Source organism: Carcharodon carcharias, chromosome 4 (assembly GCF_017639515.1).
Source record: "Carcharodon carcharias isolate sCarCar2 chromosome 4, sCarCar2.pri, whole genome shotgun sequence".
In the NCBI taxonomy this organism is placed as follows: domain Eukaryota; kingdom Metazoa; phylum Chordata; class Chondrichthyes; order Lamniformes; family Lamnidae; genus Carcharodon; species Carcharodon carcharias.
The window spans coordinates 120,775,734-120,799,792 of record NC_054470.1 but is presented as its reverse complement, the minus strand read 5'-3'; the positions used below and the strand labels follow the sequence as shown (position 1 = coordinate 120,799,792).

The 24,059-nt window shown below is 42.0% G+C and overlaps 1 protein-coding gene across 6 annotated transcripts in view; it reads left to right on the top strand.

The window, feature by feature from the left end:
* bnc2 (basonuclin 2) overlaps positions 1–24,059 on the top strand; it is a 592,281-nt gene that overhangs the window by 331,614 nt on the left and 236,608 nt on the right. For 5 of the 6 annotated variants that reach the window (XM_041186053.1, XM_041186051.1, XM_041186050.1 and 2 more), the window contains exon 2: positions 11,796–11,898. The exons of the other annotated variant lie outside the window; for it this stretch is intronic. In XM_041186053.1, the coding sequence (XP_041041987.1) occupies positions 11,796–11,898 (103 nt within the window). The remainder of the gene's footprint in view (positions 1–11,795; positions 11,899–24,059) is intronic. 6 annotated transcript variants of the gene reach the window in all.

The following is a 24,059-nucleotide window of genomic DNA, read 5'->3' as shown; positions in this document are numbered from 1 at the left end:
TTTGAAACCTGGGATGGATAGGTTGTTGTTGGCTAAGGACATTAAGGATTATAGAGAAGTTGTAGACTTGCCATAATCTAATTTGAATGGAGAGCAGGCTTGAGGGGCTAAATGGCCTCCTGTTTTGATATTTCACAATCTTTTTAACACTTCTTCAGCTAGCTGGCTTTGTTTTATTTACTTTCGTATTTTTTGCTGTGGTTTTGTCTTAATAAAGTTGATTTTGTTCTGATTTTTGAAAGGCAAGCACTGAGTGAGGGAAGAGTAAAAGTACCAGTGGAAAAGTGAGAGAAACAGAGATATGCAGAAAGGGCTAAATACACCTTCAGCCAGGAAATGAGACATTGAGGTAAAGTAGCTAAGGTGTTAAGTTTCAAAGACAGAGAAAGTAAGCGAGAGGGTTACAGAGAGAGGAAGACTAAATGAACCAGACAGTGGGAGACGGGTAGACTGACTGCAGGAAGTGAGATAAGCAATTTTTATTTCACTTTTCCCCATGAGTGGTGCAACAAAAGTTCAACAAGGGTACATTGAATCACAACATCATTACCGTGCATTGACAATTTGATTTCCAGTAGCTTCCCTGGCAGACAGATGCTCATAGATTCATAGTGGTCTACAGCACAGAAGAAGGCCCTTCGGCCCATCGAGTCTGGGCCAGTCAAACGAGTACCTAATTATTTTAATCCCATTTTCCAGCACTAGGCCCATAGCCTTGTATGCCATGGCATCGCAAGTGCACATCTAAATACTTGTTAAACGTTATGAGGATTTCTGCCTCTACCACCCTTTCAGGCAGTGACTTCAAGATTCCCACCACCCTCTGGGTGAAAAAATTCTTCCTCACATCCCCTCTAAACCTCCTGCCCCTTACCTTAAATTTATGCCCCCTGGAATATGCTGAATATTGATTTGCATTCCCTACAGTGTTTGGTGCCTTTTGGTACATTGATATTTATGTTGAGTTTAGTAAAATCTGGAATATCAACCTCAGTTCAACCATCACCCCTGTGCTCATCATTGGTTCCTGACCTTGTAATGTCTCAATTTGAAAATTCTCATCCTTCTTTTCAAATCCCTGTGTGGCCTGTCCCCTCCCAATCTCCATTACCTTTCTTCAACAGCATCTTCAAAACCCGTGACCTTGTCTAAGGACAAGGGCAGTAGACATATGGGAACACCACCACCTGCAAGTTCCCCTGCAAGTCACTCACCATCCTGACTTGGAAATATATCGCCGTTCCTTCACTGTTGCTGGGTCAAAATCCTTGAATTCCCTCCCTAACTGCACTGTGGGTGTACCTACACCACATGGACTGCAGCGGTTCAAGAAGGCAGCTCACCACCACCTTCTCAAGGGCAATTAGGGATGGGCAATAAATGCTGGCCTAGCCAGTGAAGCCCATATCCCGTGATAGAATTTTAAAAATCCTCCAGTCCCATAGTCCCTCGAGACCTCTGCACTCCTCCAGTTCTGGTCTCTTGAACATCTCCAATTTTAATCATTCCACCAGGGGACAACCTCCTCACTCCAGGAAGCAGTTTAATGAACTTTCGTTGAATGCACTCCAATGCAAGTTATGCCCTTCCTTAGGTAAGGAGACCAAAACTGCACACAGTGCCCAAGGTGTGGTCTCACCAAACCCCTAAATAATTGTGATAAGATTTGTTTACTCTTATATTCCAATCCTTTTGTAATAAAGGCCAACATTCCACCTACCTTTATAATTGTTCGCTGTACCTGCATGTTAACTTCCTGTGATTCATGCACAAGGATACCCAGAAACTTCTGAATATCAACATTTCCCAGCCTCCCAACAACAACAATTTACATTTATTTGGCATCTTTACTGTATTGAAGTGTCCCAAGGTGCTCCATAGGAGCATTATAAACTAAAGTATGACACCAAGCCACATAAAGAGATATTAGGTCAGATGACCAAAAGCTTTGTCAAAGAGGTAGATTTTAAGAAGTGTCTTAAAGGAGGAAAGTGAGGTAGAGAGGCAGAGAGGTGTAAGGTGGGAATTTCAGGGCCTGGGGCCCAGGGAACTGAAGGCACTGCCACCAACAGTGGACCAATTATAATTGGGAATGTAATTGGCCAGAAGGAGTGCAGATATCTCGGCTGAATAATTTCATGTTTTCCCACGTTCTACTCCATCTGCCATGTTCTCACTCACTTAATCTATCTAAAATTTCTGTGCCTCTTTATGTCCTCACAGCTTAATTTCCATCCTAACCTGGACACAATACACTAAGTCCCCTCATTTCTACTGACTGTAAATCGCTGAGATTCCCATGGTGGGGATTATAAAGCTGACTACACTGTGAAGAGGCATTCTGAAATTATTATAGTCTGTAACTTATTTCATACTTTGATTTCCAATTATGAAGTAGCACCTTCATATTTTCGATGAAACGTCCTCTGTGTTTTCAGGCTAACATTTCTTTTAAGCTTAATGGGCAAAAGAGCCAGAGGAGAGATGAGAATTTTTCCACATTGCAACTTCTTGTGACCTGGAATGCGCTGCCTGAAAAGGTGGTGGAAGCAGATTCAAACGTAACTTTCAAAAGTGGATTGGATAAATACTTGAGAAGGAAATATTTGCAGGAGTATAGGGAAAGAGCAGGGGAGTAGGACATGGACAACACAGGCATGATAGGCTGACTGGCCTCTTCCTATGCTGTATCATTCAGAAGGATTGATATTCCCACACAGCTCTAACCTCCTTCAGCTGCCTTATGCTAGGAATCAAGTGACTCTCTTGATTATAGCCCCACTGTTCTACCAGCTTCTGTATTGAAAGCAGATACACTAAGATCGGTATATGCACTTATATCACTCAGGGTATGCAGCATGCTTCCCACTGCACTGCATCAGCCAATTCTCTTCCCTCCAACCACCCATAACAATAACTTCACCAGCATACAGTTTTTCACCCTATGATTTCCCTTTGCACTATGCCTGCTCCAATACTATTGGTATGATTTTTGATGACTGCATAAAATGGGGGCAGCGGCAGAGCGAGGGATGTGCAAATGTTGTTTTGGTGAGTAGCGCAATCCTAATTTCATTCGGCAAACCACTCAGTAAAGAAAGCAGAGATGCTGTTCTGAGTGTGCTGGCAAATATATCCATTTAGTACAGTGTAGTATACAAGCACCAGAATGCAGTCATATTACCTGGACACCATAGGTTGTGACATGTTATGCAAATAATTGAATCATTTGGACGTAGCACAATTCTTAAGCTCCCCCATTCATCTTCAAAGTTCCATTGGCTCTGGCTTATTAGTTTTGCTTGGGGGGGATTGAATTCACTCCCCCACTTTTTTTAATATATAAACACGCGTGTGTAAAATGATATCCTATAAAGCCTTTATTGTCTTTAACTGTTCTAGAAATCAGTGCTAACTGACCTACACTGACTCCCAGTCGGCCTGCCATGATTTAAAAATTCTCATCCTTGTTTTCAAATTCCACCGTCACCTCATATCCTCTTTATCTCTGTAACCTCCTCCAGTCCCACAACCTTCTAAGATCTCTGCACTCCTCTAATCCTGACCTCTTGAGCATCCTCGGTTTTAATCACTCCATCATTGGCGGCTTTGCCTCTGGCTACCTGGGTGTTCAGTTCTGGAACTCCCTCCCTAAACCTCTCCGCTCTCACTTTCCTTCTTCAAGACACTCCCTTAAAACTTACCTTTATGACCTCATGTGGCTCTGAGTCACATTTGCCCTGATAGCACTCCTATAAAGCTCCTTGGTGTGAAAGGTGCTATATAATTGCAAGTTGTTGTTGATAATATTGTGAAATTTGACTTTAGGAAAGAATAGTTTTGACCTTGTGCAATTTAATTCAGGGTTCAGAGTCATTTTGTTATCAATTTTTAATTGAAAGAGGATAGTTTTTCATTGTGATATATTTTAAAATCAGTTAGTCACCACTGCCTGAGCAGATTATTTTTTACATAATTGCTGGCCAGTGCCTTATTTTATTCTCATGTTTTCTGGGTGAATTGGGTTTACCTTTCTTGGCTGTAGTTTCAGTGCCAGTGGGACCTGTCTTGCTCTTTATTTACCGTTTTTCTGTAAATGAGTGAAATTGCTGCAAATGTGTGAATCAGTGGCACAGCTTTACACTTCTCACTACAACCAGTGTGTGGAAATGGTTCGCTAATTCTATGTTAAAAACCCACATCAAAAGGCAGCTTTGTTACTCTGTCTGACTTTCATTACAAAAAGTGAGACTCTTGTAATTAGTAGTCAGTTGCAGATTCCTGCAGGCTTCCTTCTTTTCTATTTATAAGGCAGGAAAGATTGATGATCATTAAAATATTTTATTGCGCAACTGGAAGCTATAATTTGCCTTACACACCCTAATGTTTTTATTTGTATTTACTCTGGTTTTGAATTCAGCAAGAGCATTCTGCCTGGGACATGTGGGTGCATGTTCCACACTGTTAACACACAAAAGCTGCAGGATAAAGCCTGCATGCTTGAAACTCTTGTGAAACCTCATTACTGTGAAGATGTTCTAAGCCTGCACTGCACATCCACCTTTAACACTTTTTTTTGGTTTTAACAAAGAGAAATTTGTTGCTCTTAACCAAAGAGTTTGTTAACAACACTGAAGGGCTTGCAATACTTGTAAACAGGGTGTCTGGGCTGCTTGTAATGCAGTCAATAAAAAAGCTGATGGGTGACACACAAGTAAGAGCAGTTTTGATCATTCATATTTGTCAGTGTGCATGTGTGAGTTGGTGTCTGTGTGTGTATATATATATATATATATATATATGTGTGTGTGTGTGCGTATAAGTCTGCCTGTGAGTCTGTGTGTGTGTGTGGGTGGGTGGTGTGTGTGTAAGTCTGCCTGTGGGTCTGTGGGTGTGTGTGTAAGTCTGCCTGTGAGTCTGTGTGTGCATGTGAGTGTGTAAGTCTGCCTGTGAGTCTGTGTGTGTGCATGTGTGCAAGTCTGCCTGTGATTCGGCACGTGTGCCTGCATGAGTCTGTCAGTGTGCCTGTGTGTATGTATCTGTGTGCGTGTGTGTGTGTGTGCGTGTCTGTCAGGATGTGTGTGCACTTTTCCTCCCTCCCATGCTTTCAATTGTGACTTTAGCTAAATGAGGCAACATTAAACAGGGATGCAAGTTCATTCATTCATCAGATGTTAGCAACTGGTTGTGTCCATTTCTCTAATTACACTACAAACTGTATAAATCTCTGGAAAGTAATTTGCGCAGATGTTAAATGTTAGAACTTGTAAAGCATCAAGTGTTGTGAGGAGGGACTGAATTCAGATCTGGGGGCTGCTCGGTTACGCAAGAATTATTCATAGCCTGATCCTTGTTAATACAAGGGACTGTTCTTGTGTCGAACCTGCAGTTAGTATTCAGTACAGGCAGCACAGTGCAATATTCAAAACCAGATTTTTAATTATGTCCTGCTGATAATTTTTGTGAATCTGCCTTACAGTCTCATGATGTGTCTTTTTATGTGTAAGAGAAATCTTCAGAGAATGGCAATAATTGTTTTAATGAGCTATTAAATTTTTTTTAGTACTTTCCTAAGCTATTAAAAAGCTTGGCCAGTCACCCCACAATTACAGTAAATGATTTCATCTTAATGTATTATTGATTCATCTGTGTATTCGTACAGTGCTTTTTTTGTCAATCAGGCACAGTACAGAGAACCCTATACTGAAATACCATTAACAGTGAACACACTCAATCCCACTGTGAAAAACACAGTAGGTACCAGTTATATCTGCAGACATGGACACGATTCCTGATCTTGTCTTTCTCACTTTCTTGTGAGGAATTAAGTATAGGTGTGATTTAATTTCATTCTTTATTCTTTCAATAATGTATTTGGAGGTTAAATCTGAACTTACACAATGTGGCAAACTGGATATTGCAATGTGGTTTTGGCTGTCAGTAAAATACAAAGTCTCCTTATAAGTTGATCAATTTGAGGGAGCAAGTCGCAAAATTGATTCACAAAATGTTACTCCATTTAGATCCAGCTTTCAGTTTGTAAGGGAGAAAAATATTTTCAGAAGGAGCAAATAGTGTGGAAGGGTTGGATTCCATCGTGCTCTATTTAAAAGAGAGGCTGTGTAGTTTTGTGATGTTCTGAATTATTTTCAATTCTCTCTTTAATGCTGATTCCAGTGCTGGCTGCACACTGATTCCAAACTGTCCTGTAGTCACTTGGCAGATCCTAAAATGTCTGATAAGGTATTGTGATGGTTTCAGTTTTAATTACTCATATCATGGAGTGAATCATCTCCCAGTCCTGACTTGATGGCGCAACACTAAATTATTACTGGAAAACTCATAACCTCTTTTTTAATGATGGAATAAAATTGTTACTTTGCAAAATAAATTAAATATGTACTGTTTGGTTTTGGCTCATTTTGCGTACGGTTTCATTCAACCACAGAAACTTTTCTAGTTAATGAATATTTCACTTCAACAAAGCGACTGTTTGAGTGTGCTACCTCGGCACCCCACTCTGTACCCCTTCACTACACACCCTCCTAACCCCTCTGCACCCCATCCTACCCCTCTCCTGTGCAACATCCCCAACCTACTCCTTTCTACCCGCTTCCTCCCTCTGCATGCCACCCCCCCAGTATATTTTAACTGTATAACAACTGAAGCAACATACAATTGGCAGGTTGCTATTGGCAATTTCAGGAGGATATCACATTAATACCTGACTGGCTGACTGACCCACCAATATCATGGAGAACATACATAAAAAATATTATGAGCCGAAGATATGATTGAATTTTAGTCAGAGTGCGGGGTATAACATGGGACACTGATCTGAGCAAAAAATTACTTTGTGCAATCAAAAAAATGGTTTTGATTACAAAGCAAAAATGTATTATGATTAAAATATTCAGTGGGCAGAATTTTCTGCCTGTCAGGCGGGTGGGCCCGACCCAATCTCCGGCGGGCGGGGAGCCGGTCCCCGCTGGAGAAGTGGGCCCCACCGCCATTTTAAGTAGGAGGGCCAATTAATCGTGATGCCTGGTGGGAAGCACTATGCGTTCCCTGTGCGGGCGGGGGAGATTCCCTAAAAGTGAGAGTGTGCTCTTTCATGCATGCGCACGACAGAGCACACATCTCCCTGAGGCTAAGTGCTGCCTCAGGGAGATCACTGACAGCTTTAAAAAGATTAAAAATAGAAAAAAAAATCCTTAACATGTCCCCCTCATATGACAATGTCACATGAGATGGGACATGTTAATAAATTACAGTAAAATTTTATTAAACTGTTTAAAACCCTGCATGAAACCTCATCCCACTGCTGGATGGGGTTTGATGCTTTTTCTAGTTAGCGCCGGGGCTCCTGGCCTGCCCACCAACCTTAAGATTGGACGGGCAGGTCCATTAATTAGTTTAATTATCCTGTCAATGGTCTCAATTGGCCATTGACAGGTCGGCGGGCCCACAGCTGATTTTGTTGGCCCCCTGCCTTCCTGAAAATTTAAATGGGGCAGGATGATGTCGGGTGTTCCGCCCAACATCATCCCGCGTCATTTTACGCGTCAGCGAGCAGGCCCCGCCTCCTGCTCGCCGACGGCAAAACTCTGCCCAGTGAGTTCAAGCACTTTGGGTGATACTGGAGGATTTATTTTCAAATGGCGAGTGAATAGATTTAGGGATGAATGTTCTGTGGGTTACACTGACTATCTTAAAGGGACCAGAGAAAGTTGGCGCTAGAAATCTTGAAACTATTTTCTTGTGTTTTCATCAAAATATCAACAGTTTTGAATTAAAGAGCTAATAAATTCCAATGAAATATCTTTAACATCATCTTCATAAAAACCATAAATATTCATTCTTACATAAAGTTTAATCATTACGAATTGGTTGATAAGTGACCAAACCTATTAATGGCGATCTTGATTATTAGCAAAACATCCCTCATCAATAGAGTTTTGACAATGGAGAGATGCATTGTTTGTATGCTGTGCAGATCCTCAAAAATGTAGAATTATAGAATCTTACAGAACAGAAAAAGGCTGTTCGACCCATCATATCTGGGCTGGCCCCCTTGTCCTTCCCCATAGCTGCGTAACTTTTTTCTTTTCAAGTCTTTACCCAATTCCCTTTTGAAAGTTATATTTGAATTTCCTTCCATTGCCCTTTCAGGCAGCACAGTCCAGATTATAATAACTTGCTGAATTATTTCTGTAATTCTTGCTTAACAGTAAAACTAACTCTCAAACTGGCATTTGTACATCAGGGAAGCAAAGTGTTCTTGCCATGGTCAAGCATTGGCTGTCCACTTCCCATTTTTATTTAATCCTATCCAAGTTCCCTCCATGTACTTGTCCTTATGTCACTCAGAGAATTAAATCTGCATCCATTGGACAGAGCAAACTGGCAGACCAGACTCCAACCCCTGCTGTAACAGTAATACAGCTTCCACAGTTGATTGGAGATCTTCTCTGCTTGCATCCTGATGGGGAGAATGGGGGGAAATAAGCATTTTGCAGATTAAAATGGCAGGAACATTCTGGTCATCTCTCCAAAAAGACTAGCCAGAGACTGATGAGGTTAGTTCTCATGTGCAATCCTGAGCACAACAGCATGAAGTGAGCTTGAGAATTAACGTTTCACCCTCTGGTTCCTTAAATCAGTCTGGAGAAATGGTGACTGTACGTTAATTATTTAGCAGAACCGTTGCTGGTTTAATGACTGCATCATTTCTTACAGTCACTGGTGTTATATACTGCAGATATAAGGGGACAGGTACCTGTAATTGCTCAGCTAGTACACCAGATGGCGATGTTATAGTTAGCTATACCCTAGAGAGTGTGGCTCCAAATCATTCCTTTTTTGAAGTTTTAAATCCATAATCCATCTCCTCCTTGAAAATTCAGTTGTTTTTGTATATTTTTTGGGTAATGGGTATAATTTTCTTTCTACCTCTTTATTATGTATGGTGCTCCAGCAATAATACAAGAACCTCTGGACTCCTTCATCATCAAGTGTGATTCTGAAAAGATAACATGTGCCTCTCCTCCTCATTAGCAGGAGGTTCCTGCTATTATATAAGAGTTCAACTGAGAATTGCAAACACACCCAACTGAGGGATGGTTGGAACTGTGGGTAAAACTCAATGAGATCTTAGTTGCAAGCCCTGAGCCGCTGGAGACTTGGGGCCCCTACAGTTGAACAGTTGAGGAAACTTAAGGTGTTTTTGCATTCAAAAAACATGCAACTGATTAAGTGTGTTGTTCCACTGCCACTTTGTGAAAGTGATGGTCATTCGACTTGCTTCAGCGGTGGATATTGCAAAGTAGTATCGGATGTGGCACCTCCATGTCTCACTGGAGTTTGATCAACCGCAGTATCAGCTGGATACTGGGTTGAGCAACAGTGGGAACTGGTATAAAATGGAGTTACATAGCATTTACAGCACAGAAACATTCAGTCCAACTAGTCCATGCTAGAGTTTATGCTGCACAGGAGACTCTTTCCATCACTCTTCATCTCATCTTATCAGCGTAACCTTTTAAAGGTTTGGGTAAAATGTGGGTTCCCAAAATTGGACGTTTACTGAAAATGTCTTCAATACCCTGATATCTCCTTTACTGCCTTAATTGAAATGCATTCATCTGAATGACCAGCTTCTTTCTGTCAAACTGGAGGAGAAGCTTTGCCCTTGTTCTTGGTTCATTCATCCATTAACATTTCAAGAATTTTGAATAAAGGATAAACTTTTGAAATACTGGGCATCCTACAGGGTGCTGAGAGATTTTGACATTTTTACTGCCCTTTGCCCTGGACATTGTGGTCTGATAATGGGTTTGCTTTCTTATAGAATGATAATAAAGACCCATGTTAGACAGATTAGGTGGCACTAAGGAAGTGGAAGGTTGGAAAAATCCACTAATAATGGATTATGTTCCATTGTGCCTGGAGCTGGCGTTGATGATGCTGCAGCACTGGGTTTGATGGACCATATTATACTAGACGGTTTACAGATATACATGGTCTACACAGCTCAACCTGCCAGACTTTATTCAGAATCCAACCCATTCGTGTACTGAGAGTTCTCATTGTTCAGTGCTGAAATATGTTTGACACATTTGCTACTGTATTACTCAGCTGTATTTCCCACATGATCAGGAACAGGAGCCATAACTCCTAATCCAGTCGGGTCTACAGCTCTGTGTTTCTCCTGTTCCCTTTCAGTCAGTCATAGCATCTTGCAAAGTCTACTAACATCCATGCAGCTGAATGTTTAAGAAATGTTCCAGTGTTAATCAGTGGGAATGTGTTGCAGGGTTACACCCTGATGAAGTAAAGTTGGAATAAATGGGTCATTTTTGTGTTGGTAGGCTCCAACAAATGGAGTGTTGCAATGATCAGTGTGAGTGTTCAACTGTTTACAATCTATATGAATGCCTTAGATGAGGGGGCCAAGTGTAAATGTATCCAAGTTTGCAGATAATACCAAGTCAGATAGGAAAGTAAACTGTGAGGAGGGCACAAAATAATATTGAGAGATTAAATAATTGGGCAAGAAAGTGACAATGCAATATAATGGGGTGTGGGGGGGGGGGGGGTGGAGGGAGTGTGAAATCATGATCTTATCGAATGGCAGAGCATGCACAAGGGGGCGAATGGCCTACGCCTGCTTCTGATTCTTAAGTTCTTATGCATTTTGTTAGGATAAACAGAAAAGATGTTTTAAAACATCTGAAACTAATAAATCTTGGGGTTTGGTAGGATCTAGGGGTCCCTGTATATGCATCACAGAAAGTTAGCATGCAGGCCCAGCAAGCAATTAGGAAAGTAAATAGTATATTAGCCTTTCATTTGAGGGATTTGGAGAATAAGACTAAGGAAGCCTTACTGCAAGTATACAGGGTTTTGGTGAAACTACACTTGGAATGTTGTGAACAGTTTTGGCCTCCATAACTGAAGGAAGGATATATTCGCTGTAGATGGGGTACAGTGAAGGTCCAGTCAATTGATTCCTGGGATGGGAGGGTTGTCCAATGAGGAGAAATTGCGTAGAATGGGTTTATATCCTCTGGAGTTAGTAAAAAGAGAGGTGATGTCATTGAAACATGTAAAGTTCTTAGAGGGTTGAATAGGGTAGATTCTGTGAAGTTGTTTCCACTGGTTGGAGAGTCCAGAACTAGGGGTCACAGTCACAGGATATGGGGCAGTCTTTTATACTGAGACAATGAGAAACTTCTTCACTTAGAGGGTTGTGAATCTTTGGAATTCTCTATCCCAGAAAGCCTTGGGTGCACAGTTGATGAGTACATTCAGAGCCAAGATTAAGTTGAGGTAGAAGTTTAACCATGATCTTATTGTGTGGCAGAGCAGGCTCAAGGGGTCAAATGGCCAACTCCTGTTCCCAATACTTTTGCTTTTATGAAAAGGTTTTATAGTTGACCTTGCACCAGGGTCACCATAATATTGGTCTCATTTGTAAATTAATTCAATTCTCTCTGACTAAGATGATGTTTTAAAAATTCTCGGTGTAATTTCCCATCAGAGCTGCCATATGCTTCATGGTGGACAGACTGAGGGAGGAAGACCTCATGGAACTATGTCTCTTTTTTGTGAAAAGATTCTCAGATGAAGATGGTTCCGACATCACTTTATATCCTCTTTAGAATCAAAAGACCTGCAAGCAGAGTGGGATAACAAAACTCAGATACATCTCAGGAAATATTGGTACGATGAAGAAAGACCATGGAAACTATTGCGATTCACCTGACGCCTACCTTTTCCTTTCCCTCCTTTAGGCCATTCGCTGCACACTGGTAAACTGTACGTGTGAATGTTTCCAGCCAGGAAAGATCAGCCTACGGACCTGTGACCAGTGTAAACATGGCTGGGTGGCACATGGTGAGTGAGATCAATCATTTCCACCAAATATTTCGAGTGATGGCATGATCACATGGAGTTACTTAGAATTTACAGCACAGAAACGAGCTATTTAGCCCAACTCGTCTATGCTAGTGTTCACACATCAATAAAAACAACTTTTAACATAATTAAATATCCCAAGGTGCTTCACAGGAGCACGATCAAACAAGATTTGACATCGAGCCTAGGCAGGAGATGTTAGGGACAGGTGACTAAAGCTTGTTCAAAGGGATAGGTATTAACGAGCATCTTAGGTGAAAGAGATAGAGAGGTTTAGGGAGAGAATTTCACAACATAGGGTCTGCATGCTGAAGGCACAGGCACCAATGATGGGGTGATTAACATTGGGTGTGCTCAGGAGGTCTGAATTAGAGGGATGCAGAGATCTTAGAGGGTTGTGGGGTTGGAGGAATTTACAGAGATAGGGAGGGATGAGGCTATGGAGGGATTTGGAAACCCTCTCCACATTTGCCTCCGCCCACCCCTCTTCATTTCAGTCTATCAGCATATCCTCCTATCTCTAATAAACTAGCTTCCTCTTAACTGCATTTATTCTACTCATTTCAAGCAACCCGTGTGGAAGCACTTTCCACATTTTCATTACCCTCTGGGGAAAGGAGTTTGTCCTGAATTCCCTATTGGATTTCTTAGTGACTATCTTACATGGCCCCTTGTTTTGTCTCTCACCACATTTGGAAACAGCTTCTCTATATCTGGCTTACCAAATTTCTTCATAATTATAAATATTCAATCAGGTCACCCCATAGCTTTCTCTTTCTGAGAGAATAAAAACTTCTTTTATAATCTGAAACCTATAAAAGACAAATGAGGATATTTGATCAGATTTTGTGGGTATGCAGAGCAAACTCCCAGTGAAAGCACGTAGGGTCCAAATGATTACCTAATTCCCAGAGAAGCTGGATACACTCCTGGTTAGGAAGTTATCGGCACTGAGCCGATCAAGGACTCTATGGGATGTAGTGGTTCCAGGTTTCTGGGGCAGAGCAGGAATTTTATTTGAAGCAGTGGCAAGTCAATGTTCAATAGTTGGAATTTGAAGATGCATGATTACGCTGGACTTCTGTTCATCCCTTAGAATTAGGGAACGTTTCTGCAGAATTTTCTCTCGAGTTGAATAGATCAGGTAGAATATAACACAGAGTAGACCTCATAAGCTCACCCAACTTTTCTTGCTTTGTCACATTCTTGATCGTAAGTTTTAAAGAACATTACTGTGATACTCCTTGTGATTCCTGGTTGCAGATCTGGAGCCGTCATTTCTTCCTGAGCCCAATATTTACCAGATATTCAAGTATACCTCTCCATATTGTGGTGCAAAGCAGATTAATTTAATCAAAAACTGGGTTTTCCTTTTTACAACTTTTCCAGTTCCTCCAATTTTCCATTTAGTCATCCTCTTTGATTGCTGATATTTTGGTAACCAGAGAACACAGATTTCAGGCAACTGGCCAAACAAACAGTTCTTTACTATTACAAGCAAGGAATCAAGCAAGGGAATCAACCTTGGTTCAGTGAAGACTGCAGAAGAGCATGACAGGAGCAACATTGTGTACCTAAAAATGAGGTGTCAATCTGGTGAAGCTACAACACAGGACTACATGCATGCTGAACAGCAGAAGCAGCATGTGATAGACAGAACTAAACGATCCACAACTAATGGATTAGATCAAAGCTCTCCAGTCCTGCCACATCAAGTTGTGAATGCTGTTGGACAATTAAACAACTAACCAGAGGAAGGTCTATGAAAATCCCCATCTTCAATGGTGGGGGAGCCCAGGACATCAGTGCAAAAGACAAGGCTGAAACATTTGCAACAATCTTCAGTCAGAAGTTCCAGGTGGATGATCCATCTTGGCCTCCTCCTGATGTCCCAATCATCACAGATGCCAGTCTTCAGCCAATTCGATTAACTCCACGTTATCAAGAAATGGCTGAAGGCACTGGATACTGCAAAGGCTGTGGGCCCTGACAATATTCCAGCAATAGTACGGAAGACTTGTGCTCCAGAACTAGCCACACCCTTAGCCAAGCTGTTCCAGTAGAGCTACAACACTGGATAGATTCCAACAATGTGGAAAATTGCCCAGGTATGTCCTGTATGCAAAAAGCAGCACAAACCCAACCCGGCCAATTACCACCCCATCAGTCTACTCTCAATCATCAGTAAAGTGATGGAAAGAGTTGTCAACAGTGCTATCAAGCGACACTTACACAGCAATAACCTGTTCACTGATACATACTTTAGGTTCCATCAGGGCCACTAAGCTCCTGACCTCATTAAAGCCTTGGTCCAAACACGGACAAAAGAGCTGAACTCCCGAGGTGAGGCGAGAGTGACTGCCCTTGACATCAAGGCCTCATTTGAGTATAGCATCAAGGACCCCCAGTAGGGTTATCAGGGGAAAAACTCTCCACTGGCCATTGGAGGTCAAACATCTCAGTTCCAGGACATCACTGCAGGAGTCCCTCAGGGTCATGTCCTAGTCCCAGCCATTGTCAGCTGCTTCATTATTGACCTTCCTTCCATCATAAGGTCAGAAGTGGGGATGTTTGCTGATGATAGCTCAATGTTCAGCACCATTTTCAACTCCTCAGATACTGAAACAGCCCATGTCCAAATGCAGCAAGACCTGGACGACATTCAGGCTTGGGGTATGGGAAGAGAGCTGGTGTATCGCATTGAGGTATAGGATCAGCCATGATCATGTTGAATGGTGGTGCAGGCTCGAAGGACTGAATGACCTACTTCTGCTCCTATTTTCTATATTTCTATGCTTGGGCTGATAAATAATAAGTAACATGTGTGTCATACAAGTGCTAGGCAATGTCCCTGACCAACAAGAGAAAATCTAACCAACTCCCTTTGGCATTCAATGGCATTACCAACACTGAATTCCCCAGCTATCAATATTCTGGGGGTTCCTATTCACGAGAAACTGAATTAGACTAGCTACAAGAGTAGGTCAGAAGCTGGGTATTTACTGGCAATTTATCACATGACACTCCAAAGTCTTTCCACCATCTACAAAGTATAATTCTAATTGCCTAGATGAATGAAGCTCCAGCAACACTTAAAGCTCTACATTATCCAAGAGAAAGCAGACTGCTACCATTTTAAACATTCATTCCATCCACCATTGGCACAGCATGACTTGTGGTGTGTGTGCATCTACAAGATGCACTGCAGCAACTCACCAAGCTGCCTTCGACAGCGCCATCCAAACCTGGAATCTCTACCATCTAATAGGACATGAATAGCAAATGTATGGGAACACTTTAACCTTACTTGGAAATATATCACCGTACCTTCACTGTCGTTGGGTCAAAATTCTGGAACTCCCTCCCTAACAGCACTGCGGGTGTACCTACCCTACATGGACTGCAGTGGTTCAAGAAGGCAGCTCGCCACCACCTTCTCAAGGGCAAGTAGGGATGGGCCACAAATGCTGGTCTAGCCAGCGAAGCCCAGATCCCTTGCATTAATTTAAAAAAAACAGAAGAGGGAGATGCTGAGAATTGTTCTTACACAGCAAGTTTGTGGTTTGCACTGCACTGCCTGAAAGGGCAGGAGAAGCAGGTTCAATAATAACTTCCAAAAAGGACTGGACAAATAGGAACATAGAAAGATTTACAGCACAGAAAGAGACCATTTGAACCATTGTGTCTGTGTTGGAAGAAAGAAAGCTATTTAATCTAAACCCACTTGAAGGCAAATGGTTTGCAGAGCAATGGAGAAAGAGCTTGGGAGTTGGACTAATTTTAATGACTTCCTTCTGTACCATACAATTCCCTGATCCTTATCTGTTTTATGAAAACTGCTTTGATAAGAGGATTTCCAAACCTGACTGTTTTCCTTCAGAAACATGTTGAGGTGTAAAAGGGGCTGCCAATAATTTTGTCAGGACCTTTATATAGGTGATCTCCTGACATGAGGGTGGGCCTCAATATTGAAATGAGGGCACTGTGTCTGTTTCATGGAAATCCCTTAATACTAGTTAGAGTTCACAAAGTGACATCTCTGAATAGTGTTTACGCTCCACAGTGATGTAAGCATTGGTCACTGGAGAAAGCAAATCAAGCAGGGCATACAACTGGGCTGCTGTTTGATGCAAGACTAATTTCATATCATTGAGTCATTTGTTGCTGTAATGAAATTGAGGAAACTGATTCTCCTGCTTTGCAAAGAAAGAAACAAACATTTCTCCTTTAAGTTGCCAGCTCCAAACAAGTGGTAGCTTGAACCCTGCTAACTTGAAAACCTGCCTGAACTGGCACCTTCCTGCCCTCAGGGATTGAGTGGAGTTTTGGATTGTACTCTCTGATACTGAGTGTTAGATCATTAACGTGCAATGCCAATACGTTGTCCCCTGCACCTGGCCCTACATAGCATTGTGCAACATGTGATGGTGTGAAGCATAATCTGATATTCCACTGGTGACCTGTCTCTCTGATGTAATAGAGATTTCTTTAAGGAATCATGAAGCAGATTGGCTGTTTTCAGTCTTTTGAAATGCAAGGACCCAGTTTTACACTGAATCTATGACACAGAAACAGGCCTTTCAGCCTGACTGGTCCATGCTGGTGTTTATGCTCCATACTATCCTTTTCTCACCCCACTTCATCTCGCCCTGTCCTTCTATCCCTTTCTTCCTCAAGTGTTTACCTAGCTTCCCCTTAAACATGTCTTTACTATTCGCTTCAAGCACTCCCAGTGGTAACAAGTTCCACATTCTCAGCATTCCCTGAGTGAAGACGTTTCTCCTGATTTTCCAATGGATTTATTACTTACTATATCTTATATTTTTGGTTCCCATGCAAGTGGAAACATCTTCTTTACATCCATCCCATCAAAGCTTTTCAGAATTTTAGAGATCTCTATCAGGTCATCCTACAGTTTTCTCCTTTTTAGAGAAAGGAACCCCAGACTATTAAGCCTGATAGTTCTAACCTGTCAGTTCTTGTATCATCCTTGTGATAATTTCTGCACCTTTTTCAATGCCTTTTGGTACTAAGGAGACCAGAAATATAAATAGTACTCTGTGCTAATAGCAACTATGGAGCTACCTGACCTCAGGGAGCTGTGCAGTCAGGTCAATTTGGAGTCTTGGTCCCTCCTGTTTCCCATAGAGCTTCTCCAGGAAATTGCTTCTGTCTCTCTCATCAAAGTGACCTTTATTCAATGAACCTTGTAATGAATCTTTTACATAAAGGTCACGGCTTGAAATGCACACCTTTGGTGTCTCATATTTTGGCACCTTCAAAATGGTTGTTACATTATACACATAGCACACTGCATTTCCTACAGTGAATACCCTCGATATATTTCTGGGGAAGCTAGATAAGCACACAAAGAAGTTTCATGGAGTTCGATGAAGAGTGGCGGGAAGGGCATAAACACTAGCAAAGACCAGGGCTGAATGGCCTGTTACCATGTTGTAGACCCAATGTCATTCTACATATGTACATACGCAATCTCATTGAGCGAATCAGAGGAGCTTCTCCTTACAGGGTGGAGGAAGACCAAATGCAGATGAACCAGAGCCACTTTCTTGCGTTTTCCAGAATCTTCTTTAGAAAGTATCATTGGTAGAAGCCTGGGAGAGTGTCATACCTGCCTCCTCATTCATGGAAATACTGCACGTTGTTTAGAGAGAAGCAGCATTGCATAAAACTGATGAATGAGGTTCAATGTGTACACAATAGATATATCATTCATTCTTGCTTTCATGGCCTTTTTTAATTAACCTTTAAGTGAAAGACATTTAAAAGGAGAGAGAGAGAGACTTGGGAGGGAGAGAGAAACTAAGGGTGGAGAATGAGGGGGAAAGAGAGAGAGATGGGAGATGGAGAGAAAGGCTGGGGAGAAGAGAGCAAGTGGGGTAGTATGCGAGAGAGTGAGAGGGATGGGGAAGAGAGTGAGAATGTAAGAGAAAGTGGAGACAGTCAGCGTGTGTGTGTGTGTGTGTGTGTGTGTGTGTGTGTGTGTGTGTGTGTGTGTGTGTGTGAAAGAGGGAGGGAGAGAGAGTGAGTGAGTACAGCCTGCAGAAATATTTTTCATGTAATTGTCTGGCAACTCCTCTGACAAGCACTTCTTCATTTTTATTATGCTCATGTCTGGCAGAATGTGTGTCAGGCAACTCATCACAGATAACCTGTCCTAGGATCAGAGGAGACAAAAACAGGTGTCATATCTGTGGTCAAAACTCTAAAAGATTTGCAAGGGAGATCAGCCGACAATTACTTTAATGCTGCTGCTTTTATCCCGTGATGTTATTATCTCAAGGTGCTGACTGTTGCATGACTGCCTCAAAGAGCGCAAGACAGGACACAGTGGAAACTTGATAGTTATTAAATATAAAGGGCACTGTGTGGAGCTGGATTTGGTTCAAAGTTTGGAGCAAAAGTTGCAATTGGGAGCATTTGCCTAGGGCTATAAAAACTCACAGTTATCTGAAGTCTTGTTGGAATAAGATAATAGGAAATGTAATAAAAGTTTCCTTTTTTGTGAAATTTTAATTTCTTCTGTATACATGGATGGATGATGTGCACAAGACCATAAGTTCTTTCAATGTGGTGACGATAAAATGGTTATCATACACAAGCAGTCTGCTCGATCACTTTCAATCACTTTGTATTGCTTCAACCAAATTGAGGTAATTTCTTTATTTTTAAAATTGTAGTAATTCGTGAATGTTCTTTATGATATCAAACAATATTTAAGCATGCCAGTTGGAATTGTTAGTGGCTCATTAATGTAGAGCTAAGAGCATAAGAAGTAGGAGCAGGAGTAGGCCATTTGGCCCCTCAGCCTGCTCTGCCATTCAATAGGACCATGACTGGTCAGATTTTGTCCTCAGTTCTATCCACTTTCCTTTCTGTCTCCCATAACCCTTGACTTCTTGTGGATCAAAAATCTGTTTAACTCAGCCTTGAATATATTCGATGACCTAGTGTCCACGGCTGTAGAGAATTCCAAAGATTCAAGACGTTCTGAGAGAAAAAAATTCTGCCTTATCTCCATCTTAAGTGGGCCAGCTATTCTGAGAATGTGCCCCCTTGCCCTAGATTCTCCCACGAGGGGAAATATCTTCTCAGTATCTACCCTGCTGAGTCCCTCTCAGAATCTTATATATTTCAATAAGATCACCTATCGTTCTTCAAAGCTCCAATGGGTATAGGCCCAACCTTCTCAGCCTTTTCCTCATTAGATAATCCCCTCCAACTCAGGAATCAGCTTATTGAAAATCAAAGCAAAATACTGCTGATGCTGGAAACCCGAAATAAAAACTGGAAATACCCAGCAGGTCAGGCAGCATCTTTGGAGGGAGACATTTCAGGTCAATGAGAACTGAGGAAAGTTAGAAATGTAATGGGCTTTGAGCAAGTGAAAGAGGGGAGTTGGGGGGGAAAGAACAAAAGGGAATGTCTGTGATAGAATGGAGGGAAGGAGAGATTAATTGACTAAAGTTTTTGTGGTAATGGGTAAAGGAACAAAAGACGTTTCCAGATATCAAAATTTATGGATGAAATGGAACTTTAAAGCATTGTGAACTGTGAGATGGCTAGTGTAGAACTTCAAAAGGACACAGACTGGTTGGTGTAATGGGTGAACAGGTGACAGATGAAATTCAATGCAGAGAAATGTAAAGTGATTCACTTTATTAGGAAAAGCACTGAAACAATATAAAATAAAGGGTACAATTCTAAAGGGTGTGCAGGAGCAGAGCAACCTGGGTGTATGTGTGCATAAATCATTGAAGGTGGCAGGACAGGTTGAAAGAGCAGTTAATAAAGCAAAAAGTACCCTGGGCTTTATTAATTGGGGCATGGAGTACAAGAGCAAGGTGGTTATGATAAATTTGTATAAAACATTGATTCAGACTGGTTCCAGGTATGAAGAACTTCAGCAACGTAGACAGATTGGAGAAGTTAGGACTGTTTTCCTTGGAGACTGTTGAGAGGAGATTTGAACGAGATAATAAACATTATGAGGGGCCTGGGCAGAGTAGTTAACAAGAAACTGTTCCCATTGGTGGAAGGAACGGGAACAAGAGGGCACAGATTTAAGGTAATTGGCAAAAGAAGCAATGGTGACATGAGGAAAACCTTTTTCATACAGTGAGCATTTAGGATCTAGAATGCACTGCCTGTGAGCGTGATGGAGGCAGGTTCAACTGAGGCTTTTGAAAGGGAATTGGATCATTATCTGAAGAGGAAGAATGTGCAAGGTTATGAGGAGAAGGCGGGAGAATGGCACTAAGTGAATTGGTCATTCAGAGAGATGGTGCAGACACGCTGGGCTGAATGGCCTCCTCCTGTGCTGCAACAATTCTGTGATTCAGATGAAGTGTGAATGGCTGCAGAACAGCTGCCTGAATGCAATGTGAAGGAAGAAGGAAAGAAATGATTAAAAAAAAGCATGAAACAAAATGGAGGGGTTATTATCTAAAATTGTTGAACTCAACATTGAGTCCAGAAGGCTATAGAGAGCCAAAAGATGAAGTGCTTGTGTTGAACTTCATTGGAAAAGTGCAGCAAGCCAAAGATCAAATGGTTCTAATGAACCTTCTCTTAACTGCCTCCAATGCAAGTATACCCTTCCTTAAGTAAGGTGACCAAAACTGTACAGAGTAATTTAGGCGTGGTCTCACCAATGCCCTGTACAGTTGTAGCAAGACTGCCCTACTTTTATAAGTCATTCCCTTTGCAATAAAGGTCAACTTTCTATTTGCCTTTCAAATGACTTGCTGTATGTTTTGTGATTCATGTATGATGACACCCAGATCCCTCTCTACCACAGTATTCTGCAGTCTCTCTCCAATTAAATAACATCCTGCTTTGTTACTCTTCCTGCCAAAATGGACAACCTCTCATTTTCCCACATTATATTCCATCTGCCAAATCTTTAACAAAAACAGAATTACCTGGAAAAACTCAGCAGGTCTGGCAGCATCGGCGGAGAAGAAAAGAGTTGACAAATCTTTGCCCACTCACTTAACCTGTCAATATCCTTTTGCAGATTCTTTGGACAGGATTTTCCCTTTAGGACAGGACATAGAGGTCAGTGCTGATTCTGGCTCCTGAGCCTGTCCTCGGAGGGGGGGCGGTGGGGTGGGGGGGTGGGTGGGTGGGGGGATGTCGGATGTTGGGGGTGATGGTGGTGGGTGGGAGATAGCCACTCATTGTGATTTTCACAAGGATGGCTAATTAATAACCAGAGGGCAGGCACTCGCCATTCAGGCAAGGACACGTGTGTCACTCTCAAACCTGGAGGACCAATCGGAGGCCTTCCAGCTTGCAAGGAGCAGCAGGAAAAACAGAGGGTAAGTAAGGGAGAGGGTGTTTCAAAATGGAGGTGCTGGCTCTCCAATCTTTTTAAGTTAATTTTAAAAATCGATCTTGTAACCAGGCCACCACTGTTGAGAGGAACAACTTATAGAGAGCGGAGGTGACAGCTCTCTAAGGGGTTGCCTGTGGCCACTTCTGTACTTTTAAAAAATTCATTCATGGGATGTGGGCATCGCTGGCTAGGTCAGATTTATTGCCCAACCCTAATTTCCTTTGTTCAGAGGGCATTTTAAGAGTCAACCACTTTTCTGTGGGTCTTTATTTACTCGTTGTTGGGATGTGGGCATCACTGACTAGGCCAGCATTCATTGCCCATCCCTAATTGCCCTGTTCAGAGGGCATTTAAGAGTCAACCACATTTCTGTGGGTCTGGAGTCACATGTAGACCAGGCCAGGTAAGGACAGCAGATTTCCTCCCCTAAAGGACATTAGTGAACCAGATGGGCTTTTATGACAATCAGCAATGGTTTCATGGTCATCATCAGACTTTTAATTCCAGATCTTTATTGAATTCAAATTTCACCATCTGTCTTGGGTCACTGGAATACTAGTCCAGTAACAATACCACTATGCCACCAGCTCTTCCTGGAAGGCAGAGAGGGTATTTAACCCTGCCTGGTGCTCTGCCCCCCACACCCCCTTCTGCACCACCTGTGGGAACCTGGAGGCCGACTTCCAGGCTTTAACAGGTCACCAGGCTATTTTTAGCTCCTGCCTGCATCAGTTCCCAACCCTGGAGAGGACTCAAAATCCTGCACTTTGTATCCTCCTCGCAACTTGATTTCCTACCTATATTTGTAAAATCAAGAAAATTGGCTGCAATACAATGATTCAGATCATTATAGTGTTGAGCCACAGCACTGATCCCAGTGGCATCCCACTGGTTACTGTTAGTACAGCTCATTTACAAAATAAAATTCAGATTTTGTAGGTTAATTTCCGTTGAGTAAAGAGAGAAATAAAATGAATTTAAAATTTCCAATAAATGAATACTCAGATCTCAAATAGATGCATTTGAAGTCCCATCAAGGAGATGTTAAGCATGTGTACATTTACTTGAATTTTTTTGAATTCATTCACAAGATGTGATAGTTGTTGGCAAGTGCAGCATTTATTGCCCATCACTAATTGCCCTTGAGAAGGTGGTGGTGAGCTGCCTTCTTGAACTGCTGCAGCCACTATGCTGTTAGGGAGGGAGTTCAATGTTTTGACTCAGCGACAGTGAAGGAGCGGCGATATAGTTCCAAGTTCAGATCATGAATTTTGTCCTTCTAGATGGTAGAGGTCACGGGTTTGGAAGGTGCTGTCTAAGGAGGCTTGGTGAGTTCCTGCAGTGCATCTTGTAGATGGTACACACTGCTGCCACCGTGTATCAGTGGTGGAGGGAGTGAATGTTTGTGGATGGCACCCCAGTCAAGCGGGCTACTTTGTCCTGGATGGTGTCAAGCTTCTTGATGAGTGCAGCTCCAACAATATTCCAGGCAAATGTAGAGTATTCCATTACATTCTTGACTTGTGCCTTGTAGATGGCGGACAGGCTTTGGGGAGTCAGGAAGTGAGTTACTCCCTGCAGAACTCCCAGCCTCTGACCTGCTCTTGTAGCCACAGTATTTATATGGCTAGTCCAGTTCAGTTCCTGGTCAATGGCAACCCCCAGGATGTTGATAGTGCGGGATTCAGCAATGGTAATGCCATTGAATGTCGAGGGGAGATGGGTAGATACTCTCTTGTTGGAGGTAGTCATTGCCTGGCACTTGTGTGGCGCAAATGTTGCTTGCCACTTGTCAGTCCAAACCTGAATGTTGTCCAGGTCTTGCTTAATGCGAATGGTACTTGTAGTATTGGGTCTGGTACATACATCGTTAATGTAGGACTGAGTACAGTACCGCCCACATGGTGATGTATGAAGGCACATGACCTAGACCTAGGGTCAGTGTGATGTTGTCCAGAGAAATGTTCAGACCAAGGGTGGAGATAGCTCCTTACCTGTAGCCTTTACTGTATAGTTGTCTATAGTTACAAGTAGTTAATAAAGACTTGCTGTTACCATACAGAAGACTATGAAGACTTCTTTAACAGATATGTTCTTCAACCAACACCATCACAACAGTACTCACGGCTGTGCAAAAATCAGTGAATATGCCCATTTCTGATCTTATGATAGAGGAAGGTCATTGATGAAGCAATTGGTTTTTCAAAGTAGGGAACAGATATTTTCCAAAGTTCTGGCAAGTTGTAACTTTTGATATCTAAAGCAGAATATGCGTATTTTTGTAATCTGGAAAAAGTAATATTTTTTCCTTTAGCAGTGATGCAAGACCTTGATCTTCATTATATGTTGCTTTAATGTGACTCACTGTCCTGTGTGGTGCTAATTTCAAATCATTAGAGTTGGGAACCCACACTCCTGCTCATGTGATTGTCAAGTGAGGAGATTACATTTTCTTCAATGCGCCCTTATGATACTGTAAATGGATAGAATAGAATTCCAGCCCCTTATAGCAGTAGGCGGTGGGCAGACGTGCTGTTTAGTGATGTAGACTTTACCCTCGCGCTTATTCATTTAGAGTTGTATACAATCTGAAATTGCTTTTACTCAAACTAATTTCCTGAGTCCATTCTTTTGATTTTCAGCCAAACCTCTTTTGGCATATCAATGATAAGGATCACACTCTCTGTTTGCATTGGACCTCACTGTCACACTGCTAATATTTATAGCCTTTGCTCCTGCCTTTTCTATTGGCTGGATCTACTGATTATGAAAATGTTAT